General features: G+C 52.2%; 1 protein-coding gene across 1 annotated transcript; it reads left to right on the top strand.

The window, feature by feature from the left end:
• Positions 1-15302: 15302 nt before the first annotated feature.
• Positions 15303-20694, top strand: XKR5 (XK related 5; the record flags this gene model as incomplete). The annotated part of the gene is made up of 7 exons (XM_082276791.1): positions 15303-15360; positions 16177-16360; positions 16462-16631; positions 17295-17504; positions 18097-18266; positions 18795-18906; positions 19628-20694. 7 exons carry the CDS (start codon positions 15303-15305, stop codon positions 20692-20694), a joined length of 1971 nt encoding a protein of 656 aa, XP_082132917.1.
• Positions 20695-22924: the final 2230 nt, after the last annotated feature.

Here is a 22924-nt window from a genome sequence, read left to right as displayed (position 1 = left end):
TCTGGCCAGTGGATGGGCTCAGCTCCAACCTCCCCACAGCAAAGATCACATACAGGGCAAAAGAGCATCCAGAGGCACTCAAACAGGAACAGCTGGGTGCAGGGTGGAAGCCTGAAACCAAACCCCTTCCTGACCCACAGAAGAAACCAGGATTCTACTTCCATGGTCTCTCTCCACTCCAAGTCTGTGTCCTGTTGAACAACCACTGGACAAACACCTCAATGCCCCCTTACCTTTGCATCACTCCCACTAATCCCACATCTCAGGACATGGAAAACCCTAGTAGTGGAGGATCACACCTGTCCCCATCTCCCCTCTTCCCCTCTCACCTGCAGCACCCTGCACCAGCAGGAGGATCAGGGGGAAGAGCAGGAACAGGATCTTCATGGCTGCTGCCTCTCGCGGCTCTTCACAGGGCTGCAGAGGGGACACCAAGGCAATGGGGACATGCAGGACCCCAGGTGGGGCAGGAGCCTGGGCTCTGTGGTTCACCACACTGCAGAGGGGCTGCTTCCAGCCACAGCAGATGAGGATTCCTCTACTTTCCTCTTAAAAACAATTCTTAGGTCTGTGATACCCTGCCAACCTCAGGAGCATTTCATGATGTTTCAGTCTCTAGGAAATCCATTCCCTCATCTGATCCTTTTCCAGGAGACCCCACAGTCACCTACCTGATGAAGATCTTGGTGTTCAGGCAGCAACAAACCCAACAGGAATCACTTGTGGCCAGTGGCCCTTGGGTCCAAGGAGCACTTTTTTGGCCAAAACGCTCTGATTTTATATCGTTGCAAGCCATGGGGACATTCAATGATTTTTGCTGACACATCTCCCCTTGGCCAATCACAAAGCCACCCATCCATGTGGGGATGCTGGGGCTTCTCCTTATCCCTCTCTGATGCAATGGCAGAGGCTAAGGTGCCTCCTGGGGCTGTTGCAATTGTCACCGTTGTCCCCATGCAAAACCTCTTGTGACACCCGCGGCACAGCGGCACCGGGCTGTGGTTGCCTGGCATTAACTGCCTGGGATGGGCAAAACAGACTGGTGGGTGCAGGCAGAAGTAGGAACCAGTCCCAACCAGTCTTTCCTATGATGGGGGTGAGGCCCTGGCACAGGTTGCCCAGAGAAGCTGTGGCTGTCCCTGGATCCCTGGAAGTGTCCAAGGCCAGGCTGGATGGGGCTTGGAGCAATCTGGGCTTGTGGAAGGTGTCCCTGCCCAAGGCAGGAGGGCTGGAATTGGATGACCTTAAAAGTCCGTTTGTCCCCAAACCCTTCTGTGATTCTTTGATAAAATATCTGTCTCTTCCTGTCACGTCTGTTTGCTTAGTGAGCTCGTACTGTGCGATGCACAGAAACATTCAAAAAATTTTGATTTCCTTCTCTTTTAACGTGACAAGAACAGCTTCATCCTTGCCAAGGGGACTTGCATTTGACCTGCCAGGAAGTGATAACCTTAGGGTTGCCTTTCTGATGTCTACTCAGATAAACGATGAAAAGAGGAAATGCAATCAGGTGAGACCATACCTCACCTCATTCTGTCTGAATCCACTGCTTTTAAAACTGCCCTACTTGGTACAAAATCCACAAATGTGGTTCAACAGCAGCAAAGTGCTGCGTAAAAATATGCAGTCTATGGGAGATTAGTGAAGGAAGGTGACTAGGGCCTTATCAGACCTTGAGAAGTGGACTTGATCAGGAGAGTTTTTGGATTTATAGGAATTCTGTGGTGTTTTAGCAACATAAAGATCAAGGCGTCTCATGGAGGAAAGGTCATGAGACAGAAAGAAGCAATGTATCCATGGCTGCTTTCTGGCCACGCCCTACATGCTTCTCATTATCTGTCCTATGTTCCTAGTAAACTTTATTTCTAACCCTTTTTTGTCCAAACAATGTCTGTGGTGTGTCTGCAGAGCTCTGGTCCATTGATCAGAGAGACCAAAGCTCTTGGAGCTGGACCCTGGAGAGAAGAATGGGGCTTGAGGTCGGATGAATCAGGGACACAGGATCTGGTGTCATCTCTCAGAGACATGCATGGAATCCTGGAATGGTTTGGAAGCAACCTTAGAGATTCCCTCATTCCACCCCTGCCATGAGCAGGGACACCTTCCACTATCCCAGGATGCTCCAAGCCCCGTCCAACATGGATTTGATACATGATGGGGGCATCCCTTGAACATCAATCCATAGAAGTAGAATTGGGTGTCTATTGATGGGTCTTTGTGTGTGTAAGGACCTTGGAATATCCTCACTCCTGGAGGTTTGGAACCATTCTCAGGACCAGCCCAGGGCCAGCACAGCCAGGTGTGGAAAGGGCTTTTGGTCCCCACTGCAGGGAGGCCACAGCTGGGGCCAACCCTGCCCAGGGGAGCTGCTCTGACCTGGGCATCTTGTGCTCAACCCCATCAGAGCTGCAGCTTGGCCTTGCTGACCCAGACTCAGAGTTGGACCCATATCTGGCATCCTGATCTGGCCTTCTCTGTACCTACAGCAATGCCCAATGCCCCAGCAGAGGCTGCTCTACCCCCTGGCTGCCCTGCTCCATGGAGGGGGGCAGTGGGTGTCCCCTGTCCCTGCAGGCCCACGGTCACTGCCCCATGGCAGTGCAGGGGCCACCCCCATGGCACCCCTGAGCTGAGCATGCTGCATCTGCCACAAGGATCATCCACCCACCTGGGCTCCTAACTGAGCCCCCCACCCCTACCCCAGGTCTTGAACCCTCCCAGCACTGACGCCCAACTCAATCCCAAGCTCCTGAGAAGCCCCATGGCACAGCCATCAGTCCCTCTGGAGCAGAATGACTTCTCCCACCCCTCAGACACCCCTGGACCCCACAACACCCCCTTGGTGCCCCCCACCCAGGCCCCACGGCTGGGGAGGGACCCAAGGACATCACAGCAGTATGTGTCCCATAGAACAGCCCCACGAGGACTCCTGGCCCAGCTTGGGAGCCAGTGGACAACCAGCAGGTCCCCACTGAAATTAGGGGTGTCGTAGAAACCCCCATCCCTAACCCTGAGTGTGCAGCGCTGGGGTCCCCTCGCTGAGCCAAAAGGCTGGTCCCTGTGAGTGTCACATGTGTCCTCCCTCCCACCATGGGTGGAGATGCTGGTGTGGCTGAAGCCAGCATGGAGAGAGGGTGGGTAGTGGGACAGTGTTTGTGTGTCCATGTCTGTCAGGAATTCCCCCCGTCCTCTCTGCCCTTCCCTACACCCAGAGGAAAGAGATGCACACCCAGGACACACATCTTGGCAGCGGGAATGACCACCACCTTGTATTGGGGACACTGGGACAAGGGATTCCCACGGGATCAAGGTCTGGCTGTCCAGGGTTGCTGCTGCCCCTGGCAGTCCTTGGTGCCTCCAGGCAGCATCGTCCCCACCATGCAGCGAGGGCACGGGCTGGTGTCCTGCTCGGGGGTCCAGGAGCTCATCAGGGATACCACCGCCTGCGGGAGGAAAGGTCTGGCAGTGCCTGTCCCAGCCAGGGCAGCAGCGAGGGCTCTGGGATGTCCCTGTCCCCCTGGGCTGCATATTCCCCTTTCTTCTTCCCCAACAGGCAGCAACCTGAGCCCTCCGGGCAGACCTAAACTTACATCCGACAGCAGAATTCCTGCTCGGAGCAGAGGCCGACGCGGCCGATCCCCGGCGGGCAGGAGCGGTGGGAGCAGAATCCCCCGCGGCGCTCGCAGTCCTGGGCTGATGCTCGGCCCGGGGACAGCCCTGCAGGGCACGGAGAGAGGAGACTTTCAGCCGAGATGCTGAGCACAGCCCCTGCTCCCTGCGTGGCCAGCGTTAGCCCAGCCCTGCTTGTCCCCTGCCACGAATGCTGAGCAGGTGTGTGCAGCAGAAGTCGAGGTGAGTTTACAGCACTTGGATGGGAGACACTCACTACACCCCTAAGCAGGCTCCTGGAGAGGTCTCCATCGTGCCTGCTGCCTCCCTCCTGGACCAAGGGAGAACTCCGAAGGTGGAAGCAGGATTTCCCTTCCTCCTTCCTCCTTCTCCTCCTCCTCTCCAGCAGGGCTGCTGTGCCCCGTGCTGCTGACTCAGAAAGACAAGGGTCAGGAGGCATGGAGAGGGAGCAAATCCCAGTTTGGGAAGGATGAGGGCTTTAGTACAATGCCCTAGCTCTGGTCCCAACAGCAGAACCTGCAGCTGGAGTCTCTCCTTAAAGCTGTGGGGTGAGAGAGACGCCAGGGAGGATGGCACAGCCACCAGCACAACTTACACATGCCTCACCAGCTTAGCTGGCAAATCCTCCCTACAAAAACACTGACAAAGGACAACCCCCCCACATTTCTTACCTCTCACTCCCTGGAGCATCAGGAGGAGCAGAGCACAGAGGACAGGCAGGAGCCGCATGCCTGGGAGTGGCCGGCAGGGTCGAAGCTCTGGGGAGAAGAGAAAGGAGGCAGAGGTGAATGGGAGGGTCCTTTCCTGCAGGTCGTGTAGCACCTGCACGGGGACAAAACTGAGGAGAGGGGATGGTGACCAGTCACTGCTGGGAGGATGCACTCGGCAGCCCAGGGTCGGAGTTTCCTGGCACCAGCAGCAGCAGTTTGGTCTCTCCACGTGGCACAAGGTCCCTTGGGAGGGCTGAGTCCTCAAAATGCCCAGCCCCAAAGCTCCTTTTTCTGTTTCTTCCCCTGGCAGAGAAAAACAAGCAGAGCTTTCCTCCTCTGACACCTGAGAAGGATTTCCAGGCTTCCAGCCCAGGATCTTGTGTCATCCTGCCTTGCGTAAGGGCTGCTCGGCGCTGCGGTTTGCTGGACACCTCTGGGGCTGCACACACAGCATCCCTGTTCGTTAGGCCTTGGCAAACCATCAGCTTTCACCACACAAAGGAGCTCTGTCTTCCTCCCCCCACGGGAAGTGTGCTCTCTATGCTTCGCTTGAAAATAACCGGGAAGACGCCACTTGGAGTGACATCCCCATCCAACCAGCAATCCCAGGAAGGACAAGCTTTAATTGTGGCTTTGTTTGGTGGAGTTTGCTGTGTGTAACCCTTTATTGTTTGATGGTGCATCTTCATTCAGTTCCCAGCGTTGCTGCGGGTTCATCAAGCGTTATGGGTACGTGTTTGTGGATGGATGTTAAAAACACACTCGTGCATGATGTGAATTCACTGAGCAGTCACATGAATCATGGAATCACACAATGATTTGGTTTGGAAGGGACCAGGAGGTTTCATCCTCCTGCCGTGGGCAGGGGCATCTTCCACTATCGCAGGTTGCTCAGAGCCCCATCCAACCTGGCCTCGAACACTTCCAGGGATGGGGCAGCCACAGCTCCTCTGGGCAATACATGAATATTCCTTTGATTCCAACAACTCACCATATTTCATTGTTTTTTTCACTCCCCAGTGAGGGAAATTGTACAAAGTATTTGCAGATCTGTACCCAGGAGGATCACTACAACTCTGCCATGGTAGTCAGAGCACTCAGGACAGCTTCTTATTTCCTTCACCACTGAAGGAAATCCTGATCCTACAAACACAGCCAGGAAAAAGGGGAAAAGGCCATGCCCCAATTTTTTTTAATATCTGCTGAGCTGTCTTGGCATCAAAACCCCAGGAGGCAAGGAACTGGAAGCAGCTACAGCCAGTATTCAGGCTCCTTACAGAGCTTCATTAAGGTGGCAATTAGCTGCATCTCTGTGCTGTTGCTCTTTAGCACATGCATCAGCTTAATCCCTGGAAGTGTCCAAGGCCACGTTGATGGGGCTTGGAGCAACCTGGGATAGTGGAAGATGTCCCTTCCCATGACAGGGCAGTTGGATCTAGATGATTTTAAGGTCTTTTCAAACCCAAACCATTTTATGATTCTCTGATTCTATTAGTTTAAACATGTAGAGTGTTGAGGAGATGGAATTGGGATAAGAAACGGGGAGGAGATGCACAGCATGGATCCTAGGGAGTTTCAGCCTGTGTTGCTCTAAGCTGGCTCTTGAAGCCATTCCCCAGCCATAAAGGCAAGGACAGATATTTGTGGTGGTGAGCTAAAAGCATGATGAGACTGGATTCTGAGTGATGCTGGCCACAGACAGATTAATCTAATATTACAAGGGCTAAACCCTCCCTGCAAAGTCCTCACTCTTTGAGCAAAATTCTTGTGCCATTCCCGTTTGTGAAACACTCACCTACTGTGGATTGTGCAAAACCTTCTTAGGACATCAACTGTAAATTGCTGGTTTGGCTCCACTTGGCAACTTCCTCAGGTTTCCCTCCAGGGAGATCCCTGGGAGGAGGCTGTTGGCCCAGCTTCCTGCCCTGCCCAAGGCTGTGGTTTCAATGGTGGCAGAGCCATTTGCAGAAACCTCTGCTTTGAGCAGGCCCAGAGACTGCAGGAGCTGGGCCTGTTCAGTCTGGAGAATACTGAGAGGGGGTCTCAACAATCCATATAAATATCTCCAAGGGGTGTCAGAGGATGGTGACAGACGTTTCTGTGGTGCCCAGCCACAGGATGAGGAGCAATGGTCATAAAATAAAACACAAGAAATTCCACCTCAACATGAGGAAGAAATTCTTTATGTTGAGGGTGTCAGAGCACTGGAACATCTGCCTAGGGAGTCTGTGGAGTTCCCTGTCTGGAGACATTCCAAACCCACCTGGACGTGTCCCTGTGTCACCTGCTCCAGGTGACCCTGCCTTGGCAGGGGGGTTGGACTGGGTGGTCTCCAGAGGTGCCTTCCAGCCCTAAACATTCTGTGATTCTGTGGTTCTGTGAGGTGTGGGCAGATGCTTTACAACAAATGGGGAGCTCAGGGCTTTGAGTCAGTCCTTTGCGCTTGGGTTGGTTGCTTCCCTTAAAGAGTCAACCATTACTGCTCCTCCCTTCACAGAATCCCAGAATGGTTTGGATTGGAAGGGACCTTAAAGGTCATCTCAATCAACCCCACAACTTCCACTAGCCCAGGTTGCTCCAAGCCCCATCCAACCTGGCCTTGGACACTTCCAGGGATGGGGCAGCCACAGCTTCTCTGGGCACCAAGGATTCCATGTCAGCATAAGGATGCTCCTGACTGTGCAGGAACAGCTGCAGAGACAGGAGCTGCACCTTCTGAGGTTTCTGCTGTGGGCCAGGGCAGGACAGGGTAAATCTCTTAGAAGAGAAGTGATCAAAGTCACTGAGGAATTGGCCTCTCACACATGTTTCTATAATTGCCTCAAGCAATGTCACAGGTCTAACCCTGACCTCCTGATTTGCTACTGCAGCCAATACAAATTTTGCAGATTCATTCCAAATTTACATCAGACAGAAAAAACAAGGGTAAAATCACACTTCAAATTACCAATTTGTCCTGTTCAGTGCACCTTTAGTTCCTATAATAAAATAAAATGCTGTTCCCTGGTCTGAAAGCTCTGGGGAGATGGGAGCCCCAAGTTTTCAGAGCAGAGGTGCTGTGAAGCATCACACTGGAGAAGACTTTTGTGCTCCCAGTGGAAATGGTGACTGATCCCAGTTATAGTCACAACAGAGAATTCCCTAGCAGGCATGCGTGAAGAACTTGCCAGCACTCTCTCAATCAGCAGCCCAGGAGGGGAAAATATTTTAGTGATCTACACATTCCTGGCAAGTTTAGATTGATTTCAGAATTCTTGTTTAAAATTCTAAGTGGAAATAAGACTTGAGAAATGAACTACTATTGAAAATGAATGGCAACACCACACAGGGCAACCATGCAACCTCCCAAGATCTTGCTTTTATTGAAAAGAGAATGGCAAATCCTTGGTGGCTGGTCCAACAACTCCTTGAATCCAACAGTGTCAAGAGTGATCATTCCCGGAGATTCTCCGCCATCAGCCACACTACAACCTGCACAGAGGAAAGGATATTCCAGGGTTTCCAGAATTATGATTTTGAGAAAAATCCTGCTACTTGGGATTCAAATGATAATTTGGGAAGTCGTCTTTGCCCCAGATAAATCCTAAACTTACCATCTACAGCAATTATACCCAAAACGACATGACCCCAAGTAATCATTGCCACGAGGGCATTTCCCCCTGTAGCAGAAAGTTCCACGATATCCACACTCCATGTAAGGTCTCCTGGGTCTTGCCAAGCTTCTACCTTAAAAAAGAACAAATAAACAAAAATGGGAGACATTTTATTTCTGGCAGGGATTTGCATTTTGCTTAATCCCTGTGAGCTGACAAAGTCATGATAGTTCCTCCTCAGAGGAGGAGGTCTGTGGGTGGAACAACCAAGCAAATGCTTTAATTCCTTCTTCTGATGTGTCTCCAAGCCCAGGACTCCCTTAGGAACCCAGATTTTAGGGACGAGCATCAGAGAGCTGATAGAAAACAGTAAGTGGGCACTTAGCAGCTCTTAAAACCTTGTAGGTCAAAGTTCAGGAGAGATGCACCAGCTCATCTGGGAGGGTCCCATTTATATAAAAAAGAGGGTAAGAGACTTTTAATGTAAACAGACAGTGATAGGACAGAGGGGAATGGTTTTAAACTAAAAGAGGAGATATTTAGATTAGGTTTTAGGAAGAAGTTTCTTTATTTTGGAGGTGGGGAGGCCCTGGCACAGGTTGCCCAGAGAAGCTGTGGCTGTCCTATCCCTGGAAGTGTCCAAGGCCAGGTTGGACGGGGCTTGGATCAACCTGAGCTAGTGGAAGGTGTCCCTACCCATGGCAGGAGGATGAAACGAGATGATCCTTAAGGTCCTTTCCAACCCAAACCATTCCCTGATTCCATGGCTGTATAGATTTGGCTGTTTCCCTCCTTATACATTTCACCCATGTCTCAAACAGGTCCTGGTGTCCAGAAGTCTGCAGGGATGGCTCCCAGACATGGATAAGTTAATCAATCCCTGCAGAACAACACTTCCATGCCACCAAACCCTGCACACCAGGCATTGCCCTCTGGGTCTGAACAGCCTGGAATTGCTGTTACCTACGTGGCTAAACTGAATTCCCCGCTAAAACAGGATACCCGTGTTCAAACTGCCCTCTGTGCTATTCCCAGAACAGCTTTTATCCGTGGAAGTGCTAATTGTCAAGGATCAAAACAACCCCAGGGAGCAGACTAGCAATTAGGCAGGAGGTTTCCTGGCCCTGCTTGGTCAATTAATAAAGATGTATCCTGGCAGCTGATGTGTTCTGGATGCACCTGACTGAGTGCACATGAACCAATTAATTCCAGTTTCCAGCTCATCCATGGAACAACGCTAAGCTCAGCATATTCAGAGACGGGGAGCTCGTTCCAGCAGAGAGGTAATGGATATTACATATGCACAGTGCATCCTGCACATCCCTGGTGTGCTGGATTCCCAGCATGTGAGTGGAGTGATACATGCACACCCAGAAAATCCCAGGGAGAAATAAAGGAGTTCTTGGAAGGGTGAATAAAACACTCCTGGGCTCAAGCTATCTGTCTGTGGGGCACTGCAGAGGTGACTGTGAGCACGCTGAGCTCTCAGAAACACTTTTTTCCCAGATACAGATAAATTTCTTGCTTCAACGTACCCAGAAGATCCTACTGAAAACAGTCCAAATACGCACTGTGTGTTAAATAAGGACATAAAACAGACCAGAGGAACTCTGCCCAGTGAACTGCCTCTGGGAAGTGCCATAAGCAGGGGCCCAGGCAAGAATAAGATCAGACAACCACACAGAATCATAGAATCACAAACTCATTTAGGTTGGAAAAGACCTTTAAGATCATCAAGTCCAATTGTTAACCCAGCGCTCCCAAGTCCACCACTAACCCATGTCCCCAAGTGCCACATCCACACATATTTTAAATCTCTCCAGGGATATATGTGACACTTCTCCCACATTTCTCCCACATTTCTACTCTTCTGCAATTCATCACAGTCTTTTCCCATCCTTACTTCCCCAGAGGATGCTTTCCACCCTGTTCCCACAGAGATCAGAACTCCACCAGCCCTTGTTTGTGCACAGAGTGCCCTGCAAATGTAGCCATGCCATTTTCAGGGCTGATATTAAAATACAATCCCTTTTTCTGGACAATAGAGTTGGTTTGGGGTTCCAGACTCATCTGCAGCCCCCCAACAGGCACAGCCTACACCACCCCTTATGGCTGAACAGGTTTCTCCACCGAGGAGATGCTGCCAGTAGCATTTAAACCTTAACTCATGATTTTGTGCCTTTCCACCCCATGTCCCAGCTCCTAAAGCAAAGGATATTTGAAAAACATGGGACCAGATTCCTTTTTATTTCTTCTGTGTGCTTTAACAATATTTGATTATGATTTAATTTGTTTGTTGCGTGACTCAGAGGGAAAGTGATTTAAGGACAATCCTGCAGGGTTTAACAGGGAAAATGTTGGTGCTGAATGATAATTTTGGGGTTGCCCCTCATGCTTTCAAAGTGATACTTGGAGTATTTGTCTGCTAATTTCATCTGTAATCTGCCAACAAGTTTTGAATGATTTATGTGAGGATTCTTTGCAGGAGGCAGCTTGGCCACATTCCAAAGGGGACAGGAGACCTTTGCAAGACACCAACATCTTCTCTTTAGTCCCTCACCTTCATTTACATCTTACCTGCAGCTCCGTGGAATGCCACCAAAAGGAAAACAAGGAGATAAGGAAGGATTTTCATGGCAGATAGTGGGCTGGGAACTCGGGTCACTGCAGAGAAAGGAGACCAGGACATTGGTTAGAGGCTTGTCCCTCCAGTCCCAGAAGTGACATGGAGAAATGTTCTTCAAGACCTGGCAGTTACCTAAAAGAGGTTATTACACATTTTTGTCATGATAATGTCTATTGTCCCAAGGTTTTCCTGGAGCACACATAGGATCATGGCACAGGAATAAAACTTCCATGCAAAAATTTCAATTTTAAACCCCCTTGTAACTAATGCATCAAGTAACCAGGTATTTATCCTTGATTTCTCAATACTTTGCAATGCATTGCAATAAATTTGATTTGCCTTATGGAAGTTAAAGCTGTTAATTCAGAAAGGAAAATGAGACAATTTTTGCTAGATTTATGTAAAACAAACCCATGAGTGTTCTCAAGTTTGTCTAATAAAAAGAGAGCAGAAAAAGTTCCTTCACAATTAAATCAAAATCCAGCTTCTCCTTATTCCTGCTTAGAGGCTGTTGCTTTTTCTTCACCTCAAGAATTGCATGATTTCCAGGATAAATTTTTTGAGTATCTGCATTTCCTGCAGCCAATGAAAGCTCTTCTCCCTTATCAACATTTGACACCTCCAGAACTGGCTCGTGTCAGACTGGAGTCACTGCACAGTTAAGGCTATAAAACAAAATGCAGATAAAACATGAAAGATATGAAGTCTCCAGCCCATTTAAGAAGGACAAAACCTTTTAAGAGGGGCTGAATAATGAGCATATTTTGGTCATTACCAGGTAGGAGGAGGCTCTAGGCTGGAACAGTCCCAAGATCTGTGTCAACCTCCTGGATGAAGGAGCAGAGCGTGGGTTTGTGCTGTTTCTGGAGGGTGGTGAGGGATGTTTGACCTCCACAGCCTTCTGGTGGCCAATGAGGTTTTGGGGAGCTCTGGGGACACCCAATGAATCCTCCTTGGTGTCGCCCTCCTAAGAGGAACCGAAGTTTGGCTTTCAAACCATTGCAGCATCGCCTCAGGAAATGTGTTGAGATGAGAAAAACCACCTTGGGCCACCTCCCTCTGAGCAACCCTTTGGGCACAGCAGCTCACTCAAGGTCTCTGTTTCCATCTAGTTTCAGAGGTTTTATATTTCCTTACAAACATGAACAATGTATCACCATAGCCAAAAAAAAACCCCTTCAGCTGGAATGATGTTAAAATCAAACCCACCAAACCTATGTTAAACAGGAAGGTAGTTCTTCCTTGGAAATTTAGGAAGAGGGTTAGTGAGCTGTGATTATTTCTACACCATTGCTGCTGTTGGAAGGCACAATCAAGAACGTGGGAAAGATCTGCACTAGGAAATGGTAGGGAAAAAAGTGAGAGAGGAAAACCCTAAGCGTTACGAATAAAAAAGGAAAAAGTGGTTTGTTTTTTTTCAAATTTTTGCACCAAATCATTTTCATTACTGGGTTACCTGCCTGGCACGTAAGATATTTTATGCCATATCTATTCGTGGAAATTTTTACAGCCCATGCCCAGCAATTTTAGTTTTATTGTAATCTTTACTCTCTTGCTAGGGACAGAAGAGTTCTCTGAGCACAGCACTCTTAAGCATCCTCCTTTCTCACCAAGGATTCCTCCAACGGCTCCCGGCTTTCCACTCATTTACAGACATTTCTATAAATTCCGGTTGCAAAGGGATCTTCACCGTCTTTTTATCCCTCTTTCCTACTTGAATCCGGCCGGCCCCGTTCCATGGGAGCTGCCGTTCTCTGGCAGCTGCTGGAGCACGGCTGAGCTCATCCCCTGCAAGAGCCTCCCTGGGCTCGCCCTTCATGCCCTGCGGGGATTTTTCTTAGATGTCTTTGTTTTCTCTCCCAATCAAAGCAACTATTTCACTGAGGTTTCGAGCACAGCCTTTTCAGCATCTTTCAGGCTGCCCGGAGGCTTCTTGTCTCTCTGGGCTGCTCCTTTGGGTGCTTTTCTTTCCTCATTTTTGCTTTTTTTGAGGTTAAATACTCACATATTGAAAGTACTAGGTCCCACAACGTGGTTAAATATAATTGTGGTCACTTTTACAGAGCAGCTCCCACAAACAGCTTTGGAACTGGGTCCTTTGCACCTAATCCGGGAAGGCAAATGCTCTGGTGGGTGCCAGGACCAGCTGTTCTGAGAATCGCCATTGTAGAGCAAGAAAAATGTACATTTTACAGAGGAAAAATATAATCTCTGCATCTCCTGGCATTATCCACAATCACCTGTCAGAGCTGCTCTGCTGCATCACCTCAGGCAAGGGAAGGACCTGCAGAAGATGTGCTCTGGTCCCCGGGTCCGTCAGGGTGGGGCTGTTGCTGAAACCCTTCCCTGAGGTGTTGTGAGGTGTTTGCTGACAGATGTGCAGCCAAACATCTGGGCTGGAAAGGGGCTCAGCACTGTGATGGACAACTGGGTCTGTGTGGTGTCACCTGTGGGCAGCTCACCTGGAGCACTGAGTCCAGATCTGGGTGTCTCCAACACAAGAAAGCCTTGGAGCTGCTGGAGAGAGTCCAGAGGAGGCCGTGGAGATGCTCCAAGGGCTGGAGCCATGGCCAGGGACACCTTCCACCAGATCAGATTCCTCCAAACCCTGTCCAGCCTGGCCTTGGACGCTTCCAGGGATCCAGGGGCAGCCACAGCTTCTCTGGGCACCCTGTGCCAGGCTCTCACCACCCTCACAGGGAGGAATTCCTTCCCAATATCCCATCTATCCCTGCCCTCTGGCAGTGGGAAGCCATTCCCCCCTGTCCTGTCCCTCCAGGCCTTGTCCCAAGTTCCTCTCCAGCTCTCCTGGAGCCCCTTTAGGCACTGGAAGGGGCTCTGAGTTGTTCCCAGAGCCTTCTCTTCTCCAGGACGTAGCTTTGTTGGAGACCTGAGGAGTTTCTTAGTAAAAGAGGCTCCTGGGTGCTGAAATCCAGCAGAGAAAAGTGCAGCCAAACCGGTGGCTGGGAGGCAGCCAGAGCAACTGGGAGCTGGCAGAGAAACTGGGGAGGGTGGCTAGCTCTGGGAATTTCTTCTGGAAGGCCTTCTGGCTTTCTCCTTCTCTGCCTGGCATAGTTCCGGGGTGATGATGGCACAGGATTTATTCCTGGCTTGGAACACAGGAGAAGAGACCGAGGAAAGACAGCTGAGACACCTCAGGGTGGGAATGACGGTGCTGGGGGACAGGAGGGGATGAGGTGATGAGGTTCACACGTCTCCTGTGGGTGACAAAAAGGGTCACACTGTGCCTGCATGGATCCTGGCAGCTTTCTCACTGCTGAATTTGCAAAAATGGTTCTTCTACATCCCACTCTCAGCTCTGGAAGGGGCTTCGGTGCCCATTAGAGGCTGAGTTGTGCTTTGTATGCTAAAAATTGGGTTTTCTAGGAATAGGCCACGTGGTATTTGCTGCTGTGGAGGACAGAGGCAGCCAAGGCTGAGCTTCCCTTGGCTCCAGAGCCCTAATTACACCCCTCACTTTATTAAAATGCTTCGCTGGAGCTGGGCCCAGGAGCTCAACATCATTAATGAAACACGAATACAGGCATGGCAGTGGGACAGGAGGGAAAGTGGGTTGTCCTTTACACCCAAAGGGCCCCCAAACCCAACCAGATGGAGTTGAGGCTGCAAAGATACCAAGTTCCTGGTGAAAAGTAGTGCTGGAGACTGATAGAGAGCCTGGGGATGCTCCCACGAGTAGGGACAACCAGGCAAGGACATTTCTGAGCAGTTTGGTGGCTCCTGTTACACAGCAGAGCCTGGGCTTTCTTGCCAGTTGCAAAAAAACCTCAATAAAATTTAAAACTCCAACAATAAATATATGAAAGCCCCTGAACACAGGTACATCCAACAGCCCAGCTGATGTACAAAGTTTTGGGAGCTTCCTGCAGCATTTTGCAGAAACCACCAAAACCATCAGTGATATTTTGACTTAATTAAACCCCTCTTCATGGCTTTTCCTGTAGCGACCTGCTGGGGATTTATTTTCTAAAAACCATCAGGCATGGAGGCTGCAGGGCTGGAATTCGGGATAAAAAGCAAATGCACACAAGAGGTCCCCTGCAACCTCCGACGCTCGGGATCCCATTTCACAACGGCCTCATCTCTGTGGTAGGGCGGGAAAAGAACGGGATTAATTTATGGCTGTGTGCACGGCATGTCCCAGCTGCCACCTAGTGCTCATCCCTGCGGCACGGGGACATCACGGCCGTCCCACGGGGGACATCGGGGTGGGCTCGTCCCAGCGCACAACAACTTGGGGGACACGAGGGTGGGCTTGTGCCAGTGCACAAGAACCCGGGGAACAGTGGGGTGGGCTTGTGCCAGTCCTGAAGAACCCGGGGCACACCAGGATGGGCTCGTGCCCACCGCACAAGAGCCCGGGGGACGCCGGAGCGGGCTTGTGCCGGTGCACGACAATTTGGGGGATAGCGGGATGGGCTTGTGGCAGCGCACAGTAGCTCCAGGGGTCTCGGGCTGGTGAAGCCCCGTCCGTCTCTGTGTCCCCAAGCCCCCGAGGGTGACGCAAGCACCGTGATGTCACACTGCCCGGGGAGGGGACACTGGGGAGGTGCCCGGGGAGGCCGGGGAGGGGCGGGCGGAGCGGGACCGGCCGCGGCGGCTCTTTCCTCCTCCTCCTCCTTCTCCTCCTCCTCCCTCCTCCTCCTCCTCCTCCTCCTCCTCCTCCTCCTCCTTCTCCTCCTCTTCCTCCCTCCTCCTCCTCCTCCCTGTCCTGCTCCCAGGATGCGCGGGGCCGTCCCCAGGCTCAGCCTGGCGCTGCTGGCGGCGGAGAGCGGCGCCCGTGAGTGAGCGCGCAGGATGCGCGGGGACGCGGGGGGCTGCGCTGCCGCGGAGGAAGGGGGAAGGCGGATAGGATGCTGGCAGTGACCCCTCTGCAGCCATCCCGGGGGATTCGGGTCACCCCCGGGAACCGGGAGGAGGGGGGTCACCCCTGCGCCCCCGCGCTTGGGGAGATGCGCGGTTCTGCCCGCGGTGTCCCGGTGGGCGCGGGCGTTCGGCACCCCCGAGGGCCCAGCCGTCCTCTTGGATTTTTAATACGAAAAATAGATTCCCCCTCCCTTCCCCCCTCCCCCCTCCCCCCCCCCCCTTATTTATTTATTTATTTGTTTATTTTGGAGCCTGAGCTTTTTATCAGAGCCCTTCTTGGGGCCCGGCCCCTCGGTGGCGGTGGCTGTGCCACAGCTGACAAAGTCACCGGGAGCAGGCTTGGAGCTGGAGATAAGGACAAGGGCTGCGAACCCCCTGGGCGGGCTGGGAGATGGAGTTCTGGCGGGAATGGCTTCAAACTGACAGAGAGTTGCTTTAGATTGGATATTAGGGGGAAATCCTTCCCTGTGAGGGTGGGGAGACCCTGGCACAGGTTGCCCAGAGAAGCTGTGGCTGCCTCATCCCTGGACATGTCCAAGGCCAGGTTGGACGAGGCTTGGAGCAACCTGGGATAGTGGAAGGTGTCCCTGCCCATCACAGGGGCTGGAATGAGACAAGCTTTAAGGTGACCCAAGCCAGTCTGGGATTCTCTGGTTATGAATGGCACCTCTCAGTTGCTGGGGGTTGTGGCTGTGTCATCGCTCAGCGCCGCCTCTCTGCCTTTCTCCAGGGCTCTGTGCCATCATCCACTACCTTGTCCGTGGGCAGCTGGGCTGGTTCGGGCTGACCATCGCCTGCCTGGTGCCCGGCTACGCTGCCCAGCTCCTCAGCATCCTCTGGTTCCGGGCAGACGGACACTCTCCCGGCTGCTGGCTCCTGGCGCTCCACCTCCTGCAGCTGGGCCTCTGGAAGCGGTGAGAGATGCTCCCCGCGATCCACCCAACCTCCACAACCTGGCTGCAGCCCCAAACTTCCCCAAAGCAGGGTGGGCAGCTTGTGATGGTGACTCTTGCAGGTACTGGGATGTTCTGCGGGTGGAGACAGGCGGCGGTGCCGGGGAGGTGCTGGCTCAGCTCGGGGATGTTTGTGTCCTGCGGCTCCTGGAGGCCCTGCTGCAGACCCTGCCTCACCTCCTGCTCCAGGCCTATGTTGTGGTGGCTGTGGACCCAGCAGGCTTCATCCCTGGTGAGTTCTCAGGAGGATGGTTCATGCTGGGGAGGGGCGATGCGTTTGGGTGAGGGATGTGTGTGTCCTCTGGATGGAGGAACGTGTGGCAAAGGGACTGGGAAGCCTCAATGTGGAGCAGCAGGGACAAGTGTGGCTGAAAGATCTGCTGTGGCTGAATGCAGAGGTGGCTGCTTTGCCCCAAAGGTGAACTTTCAGTTGTGCAAAGAGGGATGTTGGGTGCCGAGTCATGACATGTGCAAGGTCCCACTCGTTCATTGTTCGTCTCTGGTCCGACAGCAGCGATTGGGATGGAGCTGCCCTGGGGCTGCAGAGCTCTGCCCATGGAGAGAGCACTCAGAGGGTATCCACAGGGAGATGCCGAGCATGCAGAGACCAGGATGAGCAGGATTTAGTTGAAATACTTCAGTTTCATCCCTGGTAACATTGAAGTCAGGTTGGACAGGACTCGGAGCAACCTGGTCTGGTGGAAGGTGTCCCTGCTCATTGCAGGGGGTTGGACAGGATGGCCTTTAAGGCCTTTGCGTGATTCACTTGCCAGGATCAAGGGGTGTCTGGCTTTTATGGGGATGCTGTGCTACCAACACCTCCTTAACACAGAGAATTGGCCCTGCCATGCATCTGGGCCTCCATCAGAGCCCTGACTGCCCCTGTCCCCTACAGGTGTCAGTGCAGGGCTGTCCCTGCTGTCCCTGGCCTGGGCTTTGGTCTCCTACAGCCATTTCACCTGCCTGCTGAGGCCTGGACACCTGAGCCCGCCGGCCGCCGTCATCCTGTGCCTGCTGCTCTGGAGGACAGGGATGCTGGGCACCCGGGTCCTGGCCCTGGTGCTCTTTGCCAGGCTCTATTCCTTCTGGGTTTTCGCTGTGGCAGGTAAGACCTGAGATCCCATTCTCCACATTTCACCCCGACATCAGCCCTGCCGTGCTCCTGGTGCTGCGGCTGTTGGCAGCATCCCCCAAGAATGGCTTTGCAAATTCAGTCCCTTTGATGCCATGATGATTTTTTGCCTTTTCTTTTATACCCTTTTTATACCTTTTTATAACTTCTGTACTCTTAGTGCTTTTTGCCTACATTTCTTGGACTTGTTTGTCAAGCTAGGAGACTCAACATCTTAGAGGCTTCGTAGTTAGGGATCAGTGTGCCCCAGACCCCAAGGTCCTCTCCAGAACATATTCTGTAAACTGAGATAGAACCATCCAGGGGAAGGTTCCTTGGGGACAGGGGCTCATTTGAGCCTCTCATTGGGGAATTTTTGATAGATATGCTAATTAGTAAGGCCTGTAATGTTATACCTGATCTTTTGGGGGTGTGCATTGTCATGTGCATTAAAGTGCATTCGACCTGGGCATAGTGCACCTAAGGATCCTTAAAATAAATACCAAGGTAAAATCCCTTTTTCCCTTCTAACTGTGTTTGACTCTTGATTTTAAGACCAGGAAAAGGCATCACCTTCTCCCTGCAGGTGTCCACTGGCTGCTTATGTCCTTCTGGCTGGTGGCCCAGCAGACGGATATCGTGGCCCAGCCGTGCTGCTGGAGGCTCTTCAACTGCCTGCTGGGAGCTGTGTACATCTTCTGCTACATCAATGTCCGGCCTGGCCCCTCCAAGACCAGGGTGGCCGTGTTTTATGCAGTGAGTACCTGGGATATTTTGTATTGCGCATGGATGCAGCTGCTGGGGACAAGCAGCAGCTTCAGACTCTCCATTTTCATCTCTCATATCACCACTTGCTAAAAATCCAGCGTTTTACTGTGTCCTGACAAAGCCATGTGCTCACCAAGGCTGATGTGCCCTTCTGAGCTGCCTTTGATTCCTTTGAGGCAGCCTTACAATGTCAGTGGTAAAAAATAGGTGAAAACCTTGCAGAAAGTTCAGTTCAACAAGTTCTATGTTTAAAGTGATAAATTAGGTGCAAAATGTAACAGGGGAAGTGTTCAAGGCCAGGTTGGAAGGGCTCGGAGCAACCTGGGATAGTAGAAGGTGTCCCTGCCCATGGCAGGGGGTGGAATGAGATGATCTTCAAGGTCCCTTCCAACCCAAACCATTCCGTGGTTCTAAGAATCTATGAAAATCTATAAACTGGGTATTTTCTGTTGTCAGAGGCAGATCTAAAGCCATCAGAAGGAAATAAGTAATGACTCTCTTCCCCCTGCCCTGCAGATAATGCTGATGGAGAACACGCTCCTGCTGCTGTTGGGCACCCGGTTCCTGCAGGCAGAGCTGAGGAACAGCCTGACTGTGACTGGGGCTGTCATGTCAGGGTCTGTAATAGGTAAGAACATTTATTTCAGAGCCTGGATTGCACATTTTGAGAGTAGTTTGAGGAAATGAGCATCCAGACCCTTGTCCCGAGTCCCTCTCCAGCTCTCCTGGAGCCCCTTTAGGCACTGGAAGGGGCTCTGAGGTCTCCCTGGATCCTTCTCTTCTCCAGGTGAACACCCCCAACTCTCAGCCTGTCTCCAGAGCAGAGGGGCTCCAGCCCTTGGAGCATCTTTGTGCCAAGCAGGGTCATATTTTCCCAGTGGGATGGGGCAGAGGGAAGTTGGGTGGGCTTTGTGCAACTTCCCAGACCCTCAGATCAACTGTGTTAAAGAAATGGGATGGAAAAGGAGCAATTCCTCTGGTCTTGGATGGGCTTAGGATATAAGTAGGAAGGTGTCTTAAAAACCTGCTGGTTGAAAGGCCAGAGGATGGGGATGCTGTGACATGGAAGGTTTCCTGCATCACTCATCTCCCTGCTGGGCAACTCTCAGTCTGCAAATTAATCCAGATTAAATTTGGGCCTGATTGTGCACTTCCTTTCCCAAAAGCTGCTCAAGTGGGATTCTTGCATCCCTATAAATGCTCGAAAGATGTGCTGCTCAGACACCTGATGCTCAGCAGCGTCTTTGCAAAGGTCTTGTTGATCTGGAGGTGCAGCAAGTTCTGGCCTCTTTACACCTGACCAAAATGCTGCTGGGACTCATCACTGACACCTTTCTGCTCCTCTCCAGGTGCCGCAGCTCTGGTGATTTACTACAGCCTGCTTCATCCCAAGTCCACGGAGATCTGGCAGGGATTCCTGGAGACAACTTGCAGTGCTGCAACAGCTGGGGATGAGGAGGTGTCTGGAGAGAGCTCCCAAGCTGGGCAGAGTTCAGGCACTTTGGGAGATGAAGAGTCCTTGGCAGGGGAAGAGACCAAGACAGACCCCAAAAATGAGACCAGCTCATCGCTCCTGCAGTCCAAAGGGTGTTTGGAGGACAGCTGGACAGACCATCACCACTGGCTGCTGGTGAAGCTGGCCTTGAAGACGGGAGATCTGTCCGTGATCAACGCAGCTTTTGGAGATGGTGGCGTGGGAGAGGCTTTTCCCGGAGGATGGACAATGGGGAAACCCCCTGGTGTTGAGCCTGGGGCAAACTTTTCCCTCCCCATGAGGGACATCCCTCCCTCTGGGCTGGCAGTGGGGAATGGGGGAGGCATCAAACCCAGCGCTGGCGCTGTGGGAATGGCACAGGAGGGTGGAGCAGGGCAGGAGCCTGCTTTTCCCCCATCCACATCCCATCCCGGTGGCTTCTCCCTGGATTCAACCGAGAGCTCCTCTGTGTATTTCAGTGCAAGCGCAGGAGGCATCGCCTCGCCTGGGACAGGAATGGCCACAGCCACGAGCACAGCCCTGGTGCAAAGGGACAGCGAAGCCCAGCCTGCCCCAGGCTGCCTGGGAAAAGGAGAAGGAGGAGGAGGAGGGGATTTATCCTTTGGGATGGCCAGCATCAGCCCAATCCTGGGCGCCTGTGCCCACAAGTGTCTGCGGAGAAGCTCTTCCCTTGGCAACACAGGCAGCTGTGGGGTGGCAGGTCCCCCCAGAGAGGGATCAGAGCCCACAGGGACAGAGGGAGCCCTTGTGGGGTGCCATCACCTTTGGGACACCCACCCCTGTGGCCTGCAGGGGACTGTCGTGAGGAGCAAGCTGAGGTCACCGTGCTTCACCTCCACTCCCAAGGCCGGCCCTAAATGCCCCCAGCGAGGACTGGGGGAGCTGGGAGACGGGACAGACCTGTCTGGGTTGCCAGGGTGACCCTGTAAATGGCTGCACTGTCACTTTGGGTCAGCTTTGGGGTGACTGTCTCGTCAATAGGGTATGGCAGGAGGTGGTGGGACGAAGACTGTCCCCACAGTGCCCCTGCCACGGGGCTGATGTGCTCCTCCATCACTGGGACATCACCTTCCTTCTCAGTACATCTCCTTGCAGTTTTGAAGAACTTCAAAAGCCTTAAAAAGCCATAAAAATCCAGGACTGGTTATTTTTTGAGCTTATTTATGTCACAGTCCTGCCAGGCAGCCGGAGCCTTCTGCCTTTGGTGTATTTGTGGCAATGACTTGAAGTGTGTCCTTTAACCAGTGCCTGCACAGGCTGCTGGCCTGTCCCAGTGTGGAGATCTGGTTGCTGTCTCCAGGGGCTGCACTGCTGGCCAAAGCAGTTTTCTCAGAACAAATAAGTGCCTAAACCAGAAAAATGGTGAGTTTTACTCCCAGGTGTCCTTCCTTCCAGGCAGAGTAAGGCCTCAAGTAAGGCTCAGCATTGCTTGATTTGTTTTTCCCCACCAGGTTTATCTTGAGACCTTTTCCAAATCCATTTTTGGGGGTCTCAGGATTGCAGATCCTCTTCATGCTGCAGACCAGAACCTCAGGACCTGGAATTACAGCCACAAGCCATGTCCTGCTGCTTGCCCACTGTTCTGCTTCCTCAAGTGGCCTTTCCTCTCCAGCCTCCTCCTTGTCCCCTTCCAGCTGCAGATCACAGGATCCCAGAATTATTTGGGTTGGAAGGGACCTTAAAGCTCATCCAGTTCCAACCCCTGCCACAGGCAGGGACCCCTTCCACTAGACCAGGTTACCAGGTTATGATCCACATCTGCCTGGATGCTTCCCCCTAAACTTAGCCTCAGGCCAAATCTCAAATCAGTTCTCCTGCCACCATGAAATCCCCAGTGCAGGCAGGGTTTATTTATCTCAGGAACTAAAACCATCAGTACCGTGGTCCCAGAAATAGTCAGTGCTTCCCACCAGGCTGGCTGGGCATGGATTTGTGCCCAGGACACAGGTTGGTGCCCAGGACATGGCTTGACATGTTAATTGAGGTGTGAGCAGCTGGACTCACCACCAAGCTCACGTGTGCCAGCTGGAGCACATCTGGCTGTGCTCTGCAGCTGTTGTCCCACTGTAGGCAGGACTCTGGTGGTGCCACAGGGCTGGAAAGGCAGCAGGAAGAACACAGGCATGTGATGAATTATTAAAAAAAGCTTCCACGATGCATTCACTGCTCAGGGCTGACCCTGCCAGATGTTTCCTTGAAAACCCACGTGGTGCTGGATGTGGAGTGAAGCCGCATTCCAAGGTGATGAAGGCTCCCTGTCTCCAACTGAACCCCAGCCCCCCATGCTGTGGCTGTGCTCTGCAGGCAGGAGCAGTTCCAGTGGCTTTTCCAGAGCCCTTCTCACTGTGTGGATCACACAGAAGGCAGCAGTGCTGCCGGGCCATTAGAGGAATTTTTATCTCGCTTGGTTTTCTACTTTTGATAATATATAATTATGCTTCAAAAAAACCCTAAACCAGCCTTTGCTGTGTCTGTGTCTCATGTTGGGGTGCACATAGATGTGGATGGGTCTCCCCACTCTTGGCTCCTGCAGCCCCAGGATTTCCAGTCGGGATTTCCAGCGGGAGGGTGAAGAAGGGACGTGGGCAACAGGAGAGAATGGCACGAAAATGTGTCAGGGAAGGCTAAGGTTGGGTGTTTAAAAAAGATTCAGCCAGCATGAAACTGTCCCACAGGCCAGTCAGAAAAGAAGCAGACAATTTTGAGAAAGTAAAGAATACTTTTGTGCGCAGGAGTCAGGTGTAAACAAGGACTTTGATTTCTCAAAGCACACCCACAATGCAGAGGTGCACCATGAGCTGACACCTCTGACCTCAGAGGAGGCGGTTGTGGAAATCCTGGGGAGGTCAAGGAGTGGCAAAAAAGAAGGGGGGAATCTGGGGACAGAGTGGGGATGAGGGCTGGGGTAGGGAGAGGGTGTTTGTGTGAGGGCTGTGTTCCCATGGCTTTGCTCCCTGACGATGAGAGTTGGTCACTGGAGAGCTGTGCTCCCCTTCACCTTCTCCTTGGGAGCAATGTGGATAATATGGATTGTCTGTCCTGAAAGGCTTCCAGCCTTTGTGAGAGCCCTGCTGCACCCAGGGTCCAAGTCCTGCATGCTGGTACAGCCCCAGCCCTGAGCCACAGGCCTCCACCTGTAGAAATAATCTGT

The sequence above is a fragment of the Coloeus monedula genome, assembly GCF_965178545.1.
Source record: "Coloeus monedula genome assembly, chromosome: 2".
NCBI classification, from domain to species: Eukaryota; Metazoa; Chordata; class Aves; order Passeriformes; family Corvidae; genus Coloeus; species Coloeus monedula.
The sequence above is the reverse complement of the archived record's forward strand: the minus strand, read 5'-3'. Positions and strand labels throughout refer to the sequence as shown.